Source organism: Lipomyces chichibuensis, assembly GCF_038497645.1.
Source record: "Lipomyces chichibuensis strain CBS 12929 unplaced genomic scaffold V1513scaffold_3, whole genome shotgun sequence".
Lineage (NCBI taxonomy): Eukaryota > Fungi > Ascomycota > Lipomycetes > Lipomycetales > Lipomycetaceae > Lipomyces > Lipomyces chichibuensis.
Genome location: NW_027117455.1, coordinates 400,432 through 414,583, shown reverse-complemented (window position 1 = coordinate 414,583; position 14,152 = coordinate 400,432). Strand labels below are relative to the sequence as shown.

The 14,152-nt window shown below is 47.1% G+C and overlaps 6 protein-coding genes across 6 annotated transcripts; 2 read left to right on the top strand and 4 right to left on the bottom strand.

Annotated features, from left to right (window-relative positions):
* Window positions 1-4: 4 nt before the first annotated feature.
* Window positions 5-1,055, bottom strand: V1513DRAFT_437387 (Cleavage/polyadenylation specificity factor subunit 5). Its single transcript, XM_066896911.1, has 3 exons — window positions 692-1,055; window positions 295-634; window positions 5-233 (listed from the first exon to the last, which is right to left on the bottom strand). The coding sequence occupies exons 1-3, from the start codon at window positions 982-984 to the stop codon at window positions 144-146; spliced, it is 723 nt and encodes a 240-aa protein (XP_066755894.1). The 5' UTR covers window positions 985-1,055; the 3' UTR covers window positions 5-143.
* Window positions 1,056-1,481: 426 nt separating this feature from the next.
* On the top strand, window positions 1,482-2,544 carry V1513DRAFT_394448 (40S ribosomal protein eS28). Its single transcript, XM_066895338.1, has 3 exons — window positions 1,482-1,615; window positions 1,799-1,930; window positions 2,320-2,544. The coding sequence occupies exons 1-3, from the start codon at window positions 1,613-1,615 to the stop codon at window positions 2,386-2,388; spliced, it is 204 nt and encodes a 67-aa protein (XP_066755893.1). The 5' UTR covers window positions 1,482-1,612; the 3' UTR covers window positions 2,389-2,544.
* A 190-nt stretch (window positions 2,545-2,734) lies between these two features.
* V1513DRAFT_437382 (phosphatidylserine decarboxylase-domain-containing protein) lies at window positions 2,735-4,831 on the bottom strand. Its single transcript, XM_066896910.1, has 2 exons — window positions 4,742-4,831; window positions 2,735-4,693 (listed from the first exon to the last, which is right to left on the bottom strand). The coding sequence occupies exon 2, from the start codon at window positions 4,455-4,457 to the stop codon at window positions 2,934-2,936; it is 1,524 nt and encodes a 507-aa protein (XP_066755892.1). The 5' UTR covers window positions 4,458-4,693; window positions 4,742-4,831; the 3' UTR covers window positions 2,735-2,933.
* A 531-nt stretch (window positions 4,832-5,362) lies between these two features.
* Window positions 5,363-7,121, bottom strand: V1513DRAFT_422996 (major facilitator superfamily domain-containing protein; the record flags this gene model as incomplete). Its single annotated transcript, XM_066896011.1, has 2 exons — window positions 5,363-6,652; window positions 6,708-7,121. 2 exons carry the CDS (start codon window positions 7,119-7,121, stop codon window positions 5,363-5,365), a joined length of 1,704 nt encoding a protein of 567 aa, XP_066755891.1.
* Window positions 7,122-8,876: 1,755 nt separating this feature from the next.
* V1513DRAFT_429400 (uncharacterized protein) lies at window positions 8,877-10,484 on the bottom strand (the record flags this gene model as incomplete). The annotated part of the gene is made up of 2 exons (XM_066896318.1): window positions 8,877-10,412; window positions 10,467-10,484. The coding sequence occupies 2 exons, from the start codon at window positions 10,482-10,484 to the stop codon at window positions 8,877-8,879; spliced, it is 1,554 nt and encodes a 517-aa protein (XP_066755890.1).
* A 1,462-nt stretch (window positions 10,485-11,946) lies between these two features.
* On the top strand, window positions 11,947-13,605 carry V1513DRAFT_456542 (iron hydrogenase; the record flags this gene model as incomplete). The annotated part of the gene is made up of 2 exons (XM_066899577.1): window positions 11,947-12,042; window positions 12,100-13,605. 2 exons carry the CDS (start codon window positions 11,947-11,949, stop codon window positions 13,603-13,605), a joined length of 1,602 nt encoding a protein of 533 aa, XP_066755889.1.
* Between the last annotated feature and the right edge of the window lie 547 nt (window positions 13,606-14,152).

Sequence of the window (14,152 nt, the reverse complement as noted above, 5' to 3'; positions counted from 1 at the left end):
AAAGCTCATTGCACAGGTCTTTTATATTCTATGAAAGTAAAACTAATATACATACACAACATATTGTCGACCTCAAGAGGTTTTGTGACAATTGTTTTCACACTTTCCATTACATAGATTACCGACCTGTTCGTCGACCAAATCTAATGATTTAGAGCTGGCGATCTACCAATCACAACATTGTTTTCGTCCACGAATTCGAAGTTGTATCTGCTTAGATACTGTGGTATAGCCTGCACAAGAAACGTCAGTAAATACAATCCTGATTCGCAACATATCCAAAGCAAACCATACCGAGAGTTGCGATCCGTATCTCGCAGAATTATCGTACAACTCAAACAACGGAACAGCAAGCAATTTCATATTCTTCGGTACACTAAGAACTTTGTGTTTCGGCAAATTAATCAGGTACAGCTTCTTGCATTCCTTGGGTCGCGAGACGTGCGGTGGGATAAACGGGTAAGTAAACGTTTCAAAGTTCGGGCGCCACCATTGCGCTATGCAGTCGCCAACTTCCCATTCGGCTGTGTGCTGCTCTGCTGGGTATTGCGCATTCACAGGCGCGAGACGTTCGTTGAGACGAGCGGTGAAGCCTTCAATTTCGTCTTCTCCCGGGTGTAGATAATCGCCAGGTCTAGTTCCACATCGTCAATACCCGCCAAATCAAGTACCGTAATCATTAGAATCGTACAATTTGAAAAACGCGTTCGCGATCTGTAGCATCAAAATATGGGGATGTCCATGCTCATGACAGACCAGCACCCCCTCGCATGTCCGTCGCATACCGAACTGTTCGTAATGAGTCTGTAACCGTTGTAATCGCGCTGAGACAGACGGATCTTCTTCTGGCTGTGCCTCCTTCGTGCCGAAAGTATAGTTTGAAACGGGGTATAATCTGATAGTCTTAGGCTGACGTGACGAGAATTCCCCTGATGATGGCGGAATCAGCGTTGTCTTGCGTGCAGCTTCTGTAATGGTCGTCATGGCGCGTGGTATGAACTATGTGCTTCGATGGATATGGTATTTCGCGATTGTATTCTATTGATCGGATTGTGGATTGATAGCAGATGGCGTTGGGACTTGCGAGTGATGAAGGCTAATGCTGCCCAAGAATGAGAGTTTAAACTGCTATGCCTTGGGCGCTCGTATATGGACGACACTTGCCAGTGACCATTTATATTTACTAATATTGTTTACGCTTGATTTAATACTGCTATAGTAATGGTCCCCTTATAAGATCACGGAAGTATCATCCTGTCATCGTGGAACACTATAAATGTTTGTTCAGTATTCCGGTTTAGCTACCCCTACATCCTGACGACCAACATCATATTCAGGGTAAATCAACAAAGCTCTCTTGCACGTGACGTACATAAACGGCAAAAACTTGCCTTGAGTTAAGCTTTACGAACAGAATTGAAGCGTGACTGTTTTTTTCATTTGAACCCTTACCAGTCAACCCTAACCGAGCAGTCCCATGTACTTCCATACACCACCAAAACCTAGCTTAGGCATGAGAGCTATCTCGTTAAGCAATTGCAATACCTTAATCCAGAGACATATCCATTCTACACCATATTGACACTCATCTTGTATTTGACGATATTTCATAATGGTATGTTATTAATTTTGTTGCAGGAAGATTTTGGTTCGGTCAGAGTATTACTTGGACGTGAGAAAGAGCGGGAATTGAGGATGGCAACGGTGAAGAATAATTGAGAAGCAGCAGGACCACGACATCGCCTGCGGATAGACATAATTCGGAAGCGAATAGAGGCTAATGAAATGATGCATATAGGAGTCCAAGTCCCCCGTCAAGCTCGCTAAGGTTATCAAGGTGTTGGGCCGTACTGGTTCCCGTGGTGGTGTTACTCAGGTTCGCGTTGAGTTCATGGACGATCAGACCCGGAGCATTATTCGAAACGTTAAGGTATGTTAGAGACTTATTTATATGAAAGGATCCGGAAAAAAAGTGGAACAGATCGGAAGGACTCGCGACGGACGCAAGATTTGAGAGTCTTCATACGGGCATACTGGCAATCTACAGATGACTCGCTCGAGAACGAACTGCAACTGCGACAAGATCGTGAATAGATGCTGCCAATGAAACTCATTGGTCTGTGTGAATACATAACGAGTTTTTCCTACCGCATTTTACGGCACAGCCATCTGCAGTTACAATATTAAAGGCATTTCCAAAAAATATCTTATGTCTCTTGCATGCGTCTTCCTTCCGTTCGCCGTTCCTTTTCACGACATTCTGGATTCCTATGCTAGAACCGTCTATTGAACGAAATTTCTAACATCATCATTGTACAGGGCCCCGTCCGAACTCACGACATTCTGTGCCTCCTCGAATCCGAGCGTGAGGCGCGCAGATTGAGATAAATGGGATGTTGGAATAAAGCAAGGGTGTTTTATTTGGGAGTTTAAAAATAAAGTCAAAACCATTTATTGTATAATGTAACATACGTCCGACACCAAAATATCTTGTTTCCTACAGGATTAATACAATGCATGAATAATAATTATGTTTTCTATAACCCGCGGCTGTTTGCGTTTCGCTGAATTGATGCCCAAGGATTGATGGCGCCGACGGCCGGCGACACCCTAGCGGATATTAACCATACAGGTAATAATGGAGGAGAATGTAGATAACTTTTATCAATAACTGGACGTAGTGCACAGCGGGATACTTGCCGCGCGCATGATACGCACTATTAAGTCATGAAAGTTGGCATAAAGATGCAAATTATAGTGGGAATTCATAACACAAAATGCATACACATATCACATTACACTTCCATGGCCGTTTTATATACCCAGATAGCAAAAACAGACCATCCAAACACAAGGACAAACACAGAGAATGATGCAACGAATATAAAATCATTAACTCATTCTGCATTCTCTAAAACACGCATTTCATATATCTACTCTGTGTTTATGTCACCCAACGACTGACCGACCCTTACATGCTGTCCAGCCTTGACTTTAAATTCAAACTGCTTAGGCGCTTCAAATACCAGCACTATCGTACTTCCAAGGTTGAAGCCGCCCATCTGTTGGCCCTTTTCCAATGGATACCCGCCAAGAAGCTTGCTCGCATTCGCGTATGTTGCCTCGTAACACACTGGTTTATCCGGGTTGCGGTGGTGATGGCCCGGTTCGTTTGTTTTCAAATCTTTGTCGAAGTGAACTTTGATGCTGCCGACATTTGTCGCGCCGACAGGCGTCATGGAGAAGAAGCCGTGGCGCCAACGTCCGAGCATTGCGACACGCTCGTTCAGGACGAAAAGGCCCGACAATCTGTTCTGGAAGTATGGTGCAACTGAGAACAGTTCCCCTGCGAAATGGCGCCGGATCTCAGCGACCCAGTTGGTTGGTGAGTGGAAACGGTGGTAATCTCCTGGTGCGAGATAGATTACGCAAAAAAACATTTCGTGGTCAGGAAGCGAAGGCTGTGCAATTTCCTTTGTCACACGCGCCTGAGTAGAGAATGAAGTTGATGAAGAGGCCGCGTCGCCTTCGTTGATGACCTCTTCCTGGTGGCTCGGGCCGCCTTTGCCAGTGCCGAGAAGATCATCGAGGGAATACTTTATTCCGTTGACAACCGCAAATTCACGGTCTCGCTCGAGACGCATGTCCGGTTGATTCTCATGTGAGAAGTCAATCGAGAGAGATTCCGACGAGGCATTGCTCTGCTTTCCAAGCAACGCGTCCAAAGAGTATGTCATGCCTTTGACCTGCTCGACCTGTCGTCCGTACACAACACCAAGATGCAAAACTTTGCCATCCGCAGGTGAGACCAACAGCGCCGGATCGATCGGTCGCACGCCAGGCTTCAGCTCTCTGTAGAAGAACTCCCCGAGATTTCGATAGATTTTCAGATCTTCCTCTGCAACCTCATCAAGATTAACACCAAAGACGTAAGCATAAAGTTTGTACCCTGGCTCGCGCATCCACAGCGGCAATTCGATCGCGTTGAACTTGCCCCACAGTCGAGAAATGCTCTTCAGAGGCAGAGAACTGTATACAAACAAATGCCAGGGACCGACAGGCCGTACTTTTCGTTCAGCTGCGCTGTCGAAATCAGAATCGGGTAATTCGTCTAGCCGTCGTCTGTATCTCTGCTGGTATCTCACCGCGACAGCCGTGAGACCGCCAGCAACGGGGACATGCCACCATCTGAAGCGAAAACGACGTCGCGTGCCCTGGCCCTGCTGCTGCTGACCTTGCTGACCACCCGAGGAAAAAAAAGCACGTTTACTGACGAAGCCTGGGTAGGCCCAGTTTTGGCGGCGGTATACTTTGGCGAACGGGTATCGCAGGAAGCCGGAAGCGGCACGGGCAGGGAAGCCCCGAAAAGCGGCCCCTCGGGGGTGCCAGTTTGTTTGCCGGCGGCGCATATAGCGCAGGGAAGACGTCGGGGGCTGCACGTATGGTGGTGGCGGCATCGTGAGCTTTGTTCTAGCGGTTGTTGAGAACCGACGAAGTTGGTGGAAGACGTTGGAGCCTTAGGGGAATAGCAGCAGGAGGGGCAAGAGTTTGGTAGGTCCGAAGGAAATGGAGAAGGGGGAACAGGTTGTTTTGCAAAGCGGCGTCGGGCGACCCTGGCAAGCCGGGCGCCCTGCGAGATATTCCCTCTTTACAGGCACGCGACCACACTCAAATGTGCACTTCACAATGTCCACAGCATATATTAAATTTGGTTGTAAATTAGAAGCATTGGGATACTTACATATTTTCTATCATTTACCATTTTTGACCTGAATCACCCGCCTATATCTCAATTAATATGTTGGAACCGTCCGTTGTTAGATAGCAAAATTGGCTCAGGTTGCTAGGGTTTATAGTGGTCTGTATTACGTAAATGTAGGGCTTTTCGCTATGTGAAACCACAACCTTATTTCGCCAAACCGAGCTTTGTTGGCGATCACATGCAAATCCAAATTTGGCAATTTTTAGTAGCCACCAGTTGCCTGTGCAGAGACAACAAAGACTAGCCATGGAGTGCCAGACCAAAAAGGCAAATATACATTATTACTTGATATTCCGTGACTTTACATAGGATCACATATTGACATATATGATAATAATAATGCGTAAGTTCAACATAAATGCTGTTCAGTGAGTCAAACAATTATTGAATGATTGAGATGTCATGCACGCAATTTTCAAATGAAAAGATAACATCCATAAACGCAGACCCCAAACTATATATACATAACCAAACCCAGCCAGGCACAACTAATAATTAATATTTTTGACCTCCATAGTAATCCTTTTGTAGACCGTCCGATAATGTAGTATAATGCGACTACACTTTCTACAACCCTAGCCTAACCAAATAAAAACCTCATTATTTTCGATCAAATGTGCGATGCAATACATGCTCCTTCATCATCCCGCAGGTAATAACGACCGCAGCAGCAAGGAAGATGACGAAGCGAAACACTCCATGGAAAGCATCCAGATAGGCGTGCACTACGTCAGCCTTGTACTCTCCAGGAATATAGTCGATATCCTCAATCGAATCGGTCACGCGGCTGATAATGTCAGACTTGTCTGGACCGATGATATACTGGTCAAGCTTTTTGCCCAGTACATTCTGAAAGATGGCCGATGCAATGGCGACACCGACAGTCGAACCGGTTCCTCGGAAGCCGTACTGGATCGCGGTAGTGACAGCCTGGAGTTCTGGTGGCACGGCGGCGACCATCGCGATGAGAGTACAGTTAAGGAGACCACCGAAGCCGAGACCTGTGACCATGATGTACAAGACTTGGGCCCACTTAGGTGTCGTCAAGTTGTAGGTGTTGATTAAGATCGAGCCGAAGGTGATGATGAAGGCCGATGACATCGTGATCCACCAGTATCGGCCGGTAGTTCGCATGACAGTGCCAGAGAAAATGGCGCCGAAGGCGGAACCCAGGAAGTTAGGGATGATGTTGGTACCGGCCTGGGTTGGCGAGATTCCTCGAATAGCGATGAAATAGATCGGGAGGAAGAAGAGCTGGGTGTAGTTAATCATCATGATCAGCCAATTGGTGAAGGAAGCACCGAAGATAGTGCGGTCTTTAAGAAGAGTGATTGGAATGACCGGCTCCATGGCGATGTAAAGCTCGACGTAAATAAATGCAGCAAGGAAGATGCTACCGAGGAAGAATGCCACAAACACGGGGAAGGATAGCCAAGAGACGTAGTTGCCGCCAATGGACAGTCCAAGGAGGTAGAGAACAAGCGAAAGCACAAGAGTGATCGATCCAGCAAAGTCAATTCGAGAGAGCTTGACGGCCGTCTCGGATTCCGAGTTGGAGGAAACAGGCCTGGGCTTCGACTTGAGATTGAGGTAGATAGCGACTGAAGAGACAACGATAAACGGAACCTGGAGGAAGAAAGCCCATCGCCAGCCAAGAGCATCGGTGATAAAACCACCGAACAAGCCACCGAGCGATGCCCCGGCATTGTATAGGACGGAGCCGATACCTTGGAGCAAGCTTCGCTGACGCAGAGGAACTAGATCGTTCAAGGTGATTGACGAGAGTGAGGTGAGACCAGCCCCACCAATACCAGCAATGATGCGTGCAAAGACGAGGAACCAGATATTGTTTGCGATGCCACAAAGAACACAGCCAATGGCGAATGTGGCCTGGAAGGTGTATTAGTATGACCTTACGAATTAAAAACAAAATTAGCTGACGTACATTACTGAACAGGAGCAGGGTCTTGCGGCCAAGGATGTCGGACAATTTGCCATACAACGGCTGGCAGGCAGCAACGGCAATAAGGTACGCGGTCGCAATCCAAGAGACTGACCGGAACTCGTGAAACTCAGATGATATGTGGGCGAGAAGAGTAGCGACGACAGTACCGTCGAGAGCGGCAAGGAACACGCCGATGTAAAGGGACAGGAAGATGAGAGCAACGGAGCTGGACTGCAGGGCCCGCTGTTCTAGCAAGTCATTTGGTGCGTCTGCCTCGATGTCGAGTACGCAAAGCTTAGTTGCGGCCTCGCGGTCGATGTGCTCATTGAGTAAGGCCGCGGACTCGTCCAGGATATCGTCCTGCCGCTCGGTGGCAGGGACAACGACGGTGGCAGAGAAGGAACCTTTGGGCATTGCACAGACTATGGTAATTGAATTCGTCGACTGCTGAATGGAAGTACCCAAAGGGAGTTGCCGAGTACTAATATAATAATTTTCAGCAGGCTATGCATATCAATCATAAGTACGTCCGCTGATGGCCGGTCGGTGTGACTTTCGTATGGAGGCCGATGAGTGAGCCATTGAGTGAGCTCGTTCTTTGTAGGTGCGGCCGACTCCGGCACCCAGCGTCTCCAGCGCACTCATACCCAAGCTGGCTGTCCCCCGACACCGGCTTTTAGAACACAAGGACCGTCCGTCGGCCAGGCGCTCCTGCTATGCCTCTACACTTACATCGACTAGTTTCTCAACTGTTCGAGCAGTGGAGGAGCGTCCCTATTCGCGGACCGCTCAGGGTCTGAAGGCCACGCACGGGGATCGCCGGTGTTCGTCGGTAAAAGACGAATATATACCATGCAATTAGACTTCCTGAGTCAGGGCCAGGTGCGACAGGCTATACCGCTTGGGGTTTAGCGCAAACTGTCATTCACTTCACCGCAACTCAAATCTGCTTGTTGTCAGTCGAGCCGCACCGATCCTCCGGGCTTTGCCGTTTACTTTAAGCAGTATTGTTTGCTTACTTACACGATCCATATTTAGCTGCCAAATTAGTTCTAGTATTGCTGTCAGCCGCTGCCAAGTTGTCAGACTCGCAGACCAATGCAACACTACTTAACCACATCTAATCGTCTCGTTTGAAGACAAGAAACCTATTTCCTTTCCAGCAGTGGCTCGAGGTCGCATTCTTCCGAAGCAAGTGCTGGATGGCAGCATAGAGCGAGCACATCCCCAGCAGTCATTGCAGTTAATCCTCGCCCTGATAGCCAGATTCTCAAATAGTTTGCTATTCTATTTTTAATTCGCTGAACTAATTGTTGTAAGCTTGAAAGTAAATCCGTTCATTTCATCTTAATAGCAGTCAAAATTTCCCTAGTGACTCACTGCCAAAGAATTTAAAAATTTTGATCTGTGCAAATTTTTAGTTTTCAAAGGAAAACCATTTTCTTGCCACAATAATATCGTCATTTGATGAAAAATAAGCGGCCACCTTGTGGCCCGTGGAGATGCCCGAACTTAAGAACCCTATTTTTAATGAGGTGATCCGCCCAGGCCCCTTGGACCTATCGCGCATCGACGACGACAATGTTATTATATGCATACAGCGAATCCAAATCGGCTGTACGGAGAATTATTACGATCAATGATCAGTAACCGACACGATAGACAAGACTGTGGAGACAGCGGCAATTGCAAGAAAATTTATGGTTGATGATTACTGATAATGCGGAGCTAGGATGTGTGCATGAATGATGAAAATGTGTAATGAAAAGCCTAGGGGTTGCATCGTAAAGACACGGTTGAATGCGAACCTGATCTAATCGCAAAAACTCGCTTTCTCACAAGCGAAGCGACAACACCAAATACATACCTGAGTATGGGGGCGGCCCGTTAGAGTTTGCATATTGCTGGTCATTTCCAACCGTGTATATGTACAAGATGTCCAGCACACTCTCTTATACGCCATCAGACGCTGAAGCAGCGTAATAACTCGTTCGCGGGATTCGCTGACCTGTTATTGCTTGTAATGTGCCCGCAACACTTGGCGAATGTAGAATAGAAACTGAACGATCCCATCTAGCTCATCAACGTATTATTCAAAGACATATATTCACAATATTATACATTTAACCTAAATCCTCCTCGCCCAAACCCACCACGTTCGAGCTATGCTTACTTGAACGAAGGTCTGTCAAATTCCGGCCGCCACTCATTCTTCCAGGCTGTCTGCGTAATATTATCAAACAAGATCTGATTTTTTGCGAACCAGCTAGGCTCACGTGATACGAATTCACCGTAGCCCTTCGTACCAGTAACCTCACCCTTATCAGCGTCCCAGACAACCTGGCCGCGCAGAATAGTGAAGCGCGGCCAGTTGAGCATCTCCAGGCCCTCGAATGCAGTGTAATCGCAATCGTGATGCAACATCTCATTGGTGAGCACCGTCGGCTTGTACTTATCCTGCGGGTACCAGATAACGAGGTCAGCGTCCGCACCAGGAATAATGGAGCCCTTCTTGGGGTACAAGCCGTACAACTTCGCAGTATTGGTGGACGTGAGCTGCACGAATCTTTCGATCGACAGACGGCCAGTGCAGACTCCAAAAGTGAAGATGAGTGGCATACGGGTCTCGATGCCGGGGATACCATTAGGGATCAAACGCCAGTCACCACCAGGTTTTCCAGAGTCCTTGATTGCAACAGCCTTGCCGATGTCCGAATCCATTCGGAACGGACAGTGGTCGGACGAGATGATAGTGAACGTACCGTTGCGGCAACCATTCCAGAGGCCATCAAGGTCCTCCTTTGATGGACGGAGAGGTGGAGAGCACACGCATTTGGCACCTTCATAGTTTGGGTGCTGCAGCCTGGAGTCGGTGAGGAGGAGGTACTGCGGGCAAGTCTCGGCGTAAATAGGAAGTCCTTTGCCCTGAGCTTTGCGAATGCGCTGGACAGATCCGGGAGAGGAGACGTGGACAAGAAGGATGGGCACATTCATGACCTCGGAGAGCACGATGGCACGATTCGTGGCTTCGTGCTCGGCGAGAGCAGGACGAGAGCGAGCGTGCGAGTACGGGTCAAGGAGGTCAAGTTTCTCGAGCTCCTCAGAGAAAAATGCGATGATGTCAACGTTCTCGGCGTGGATCATGGGTGTGATGCCGACCTTGCGAGCGGTTGAGATAGTGTGCAAGATCTCGTAGTCGTTGAGCTTCAAACTGTCGTAAGTCATGTAGAGTTTGACGGATGAGATACCGAAATCTGGAATCAACTTAGGAAACTCCGCCAGACGTTCAGGTGTGGGGTCCGTAATAATGAGATGGAAGCCGTAGTCACAGTACGAGTTGCCAGTCGCAAGGTCGTGGTAGTGGGCGATAACGTCCGAGAGAGTGTGGTCGCGTCGGTGCTTGTGCTGCATGGCGAATGCAAGGAAAGTGGTGGTACCGCCCGCAATGGAGCTGCGGGATCCAGATTCGAAGCCATCGCAACCACGGTAGGCGTAGTCCTTGGCACCAGGAGTGTTCTCCTGATCAATATGCGTGTGTCCGTCAACACCACCGGGAGTGACGTACGCGCCCTCGGCATCAATCACTGACTTGGCTTTGAGCGATTTTAAATCAGGGGCAATGGCAAAGATCTTGCCGTCCTTGATTGCGATGTCTCCGTTGAAGCATTCGGACGCGGTTGCGATCTTTCCGTTGATTATAAGTGTCTACAGCTGATCAGTTTCTGAAAACACTGAAACAGATCATACAGTTGTACATACGTCAAACTCGAAATCCATTGCGACGACACTCAATCAATTGACTTGGGAACTGGAAATTTAGCACTGTGGACAGAATCCAGAGCAAGTTGGTAAGCGGAGCTGTGAAGGATATTTAATGGCATGAGGTGCATGGCCCTATGGGCAGATTGGCGCTACCAGCGTTTAGAGTTAGGCACACGCTGAAGTCACAAATTTCGAGCGATAATTATTCATGCTAGGTCTGCCTGTGTACGCAGGTCGCGTCGCCAATGAGCAGCCAGTCCGACACGAAGAAACGCCACCAACTCCAGCTCTTCGCAGAATTAATACTTCAATCTTTATCATCTACTCAATTAATCATGTGTAGATTTCATGTTAATCGGCCTTAAGTCTAATATAATTTGTCAACATGTTTTCTTTTGCCAATATTCGCTCATGAATAACCCCCTCGCGCAGACGCCGTCGCCCGCCGATAAGCTGTCTTATCGGCCCCACTACCGAGTCACCACGATTAAACTGTATTCGAGTCATCGCTCAACTCAACGACATACAACAGAAGAAATTGCGTAAGGCAAGAGAATACTAACTTCGGTCAATAGTAAATTAATATGACCATTATTGAATTTGCCAAGGGGCCACAAAAGCTGCAGACAGATCTGGAGCATTTTGGAAGCATATCGATAGTGTCACGTGATGAGGTTAGGTTGGTTACCTGGCATAGGGGAGCTATCAAGGTGCCACCATGGACCCTATCACCAACGTACGTAGATTTCCGCTTCTTAAGCTAATATCAAGAAGATTCTCGAAATGGCTTCAATAATTTGTTGCTATATAAGTTAGAATGTGAACAGGACAATGGTCTGCAAGTAAACTCTGCGCCAGCTTCTTTTAATTACACATAGAGTGGACTAAGAAGATAGATAAGAGTCTTAGAAATATATTAATATCATTCCGCTTGCTTATGAAGCATTGCACCAGTGAATCAATACCATACTTCCATATTCGTGTTAGAACAGCCTGACCGCATTACAGACCGCAACCGGTATTCAGGGGATATGTGGGGATCGTTAACTATAATGACCTCCCGCATAATCACATATGACGTGCCCAGGTGAGTTTTTGCACGAGTATCATTATTGTTCTCCAACATTGGCTGCTGTATACGGGATAGTGCTCTTAGACAGATAAGGCATATACGTATATGTGGATGTTTAATTTCTACTACCAAACCTAAAACTCAAAAATCTAGCGCCTCATCTATTTGTAATTCTATGAAGCCATCAAATGATGAAATGATTCAATCGCATACTTCGAAGGGATCTCCATAGTGCATAGTTTTGATCATCATATATCCGAGTCAATAAGTTTAACTGGCCGCATCACTATTTGCAATATCGGTGCGCAGCTGGTTTGATTATCTATTTTATTTGTTGTAGTCTTGTGCGGTTTAGATCAACCTGTGAAAGGCCTTTTTGCAAAACACAAACAATAGTCTGGCAAAATGAGTGCTTTATTGTCTGCACAGGATCTGAACGATTTCATTGGTCCAGGGCTAGCTTGCATTAATCCAGTTGTTGTGAACAGATCAGATACCAATGTAAGTCACTAATCGCCACATTCTACGTTGCAATTTATACTAAGAAAGTCTTAACAGGGACCAACAGAAATCCAAATAGATGCAAGTGGCAATCCGGTTGAAGTCTCAATTGACGATGGATCAAGCAATGCGACCGCAAAAACAGCAACCCAGCTTACACCTGCACAGATCAATTTGTCGGATTGCTTAGCCTGCAGTGGGTGTATTACCTCCGCGGAATCAGTCCTGGTATCCTTACAGTCGCATACAGAGCTACTCTCAGTCTTAAGACAAGCACGTGGGCAACGCGATCCAAAAGATGTAAATGATATGGGAGTAATGAAGTCGAAACGAGTATTCGCCGCGTCGATATCGCATCAATCCCGTTCTTCGCTTGCTGCCGCGTTTAATATTTCAGTCGACATTGTCGACGCCAAATTGATGACATTGTTCAGAGACGTTCTTGGTTTTCAGTATTTGGTTGGCACTGGCGTTGGCCGCCAAGTTTCGCTAGCATATTCTGCGCAGGAAGTACTTCTGAAGTCCGGTAAACTCGCAGACATCAATAATGAACCCAAGCGGCCAGTGTTGGCGAGCATATGTCCAGGGTGGATCTGCTACGTCGAGAAGACGCATCCACATGTTTTGCCATATTTGTCAGCCATCAAGTCACCACAACAGATTACAGGGTCCCTACTCAAGCGACTAATTTCCGAAGAGGCGGATGTTTCTGCAGACGATATTTACCATGTGAGCGTGATGCCGTGTTTTGATAAAAAACTCGAGGCGTCACGGCCTGATTTCGCTACTGGCGAAGGTGTTCGGGATGTGGACTGCGTTATTACGACAAAGGAGGTGGTACAGCTTTTATTAGACGAAAATATAGACTTCATGAGTATCTCTGAAGCTCAGGACGCACGCATGGGAAATTTTCAGGCTATGGCGCCAAAACTGTGGCCGACTGAGAAGAGCTGGGAGTCATCTGCAGGATCGTCATCTGGTGGATATTTATGGCACGTGCTTTCTGCACTTGGCGATGAGATACGCAAGACAACGAATTTGAAAGTAATTCCTGGCAAAAATTCAGATATGGTGGAATACCATCTGGTTACCGTGGACGGCGACAAAGAAGAAATTGTTGCAAAAGCAGCACAAGTATACGGATTCCGAAATATCCAGAATCTTGTCCGAAAGCTCAAGACTGGTAGTAAAACTGGGGCACGATCTACCGTAACTGCACGAGCGAGAAAGAGTGCTGGAGCTGCTATTGCGACGTTATCGCCCGCTGAGTATGATTACGTTGAAGTTATGGCTTGTCCGGGAGGATGTATCAACGGTGGCGGTCAAATTGGTGCTCCAACCAGCGATGGTGATGCTGTTGGTTTAAAGGAATGGCGTGATATGGTGGAAAATAAATACAAGAGTATGCGGTCTTCAGTTGTTGAAAGGCGCTCGGTACAGGAATGGGTTGCAACGATCTGGGGTTCCGATATTGACAGCCTTGTGACGACGTCCTATCGAGCTGTAGAAGGATTCGATGCTAAAGACGCTGTCCCAGCTGTTCTAGTCGGGGATAAGTGGTAATTACTGCATTGTGGTGGTTGCATTTGTGGAATTTTGCGCTGGGTAGCATTGGAAAATTGGCTGGTTAAAATTTGGGTTTACTAGATTTGCTCTTTGGTTTCCACTATGGTCTGAGGCATTAGTATTGGAATAAAAAATTAGAAAATGGGTATAATGGGCGACTTGGCCAGATTGATGTATGCACGTAATCGTCATCGCGGTTCGAGTTAAGATTGCCAAACGAAGGTTGATGTTGCAGCCGGACTCAACGAATCATAGAGCAGATAAAACTGCAGAAGTCTATGAATATACAAACACTGCGTTGCGGCGTACTACCTTCTCCACGGGTTGTAGTTGTATTTAGAAATGTAGCCAAGCATTTCAAATCATCAGATCAAGGTCAAGAGCACGCCGCAGATACCACAATTCGTTGCTAGACTGCAGTAGATTCACCAAAACCATATGGCGGTACCTGCCGGTGTATTCAGCGGTCACGCAACACCTTACGGTCATAGTCTTGCGTTCAAGTAAAATAATTCAGATGATCGGGTCATGAACAGGTGATCGG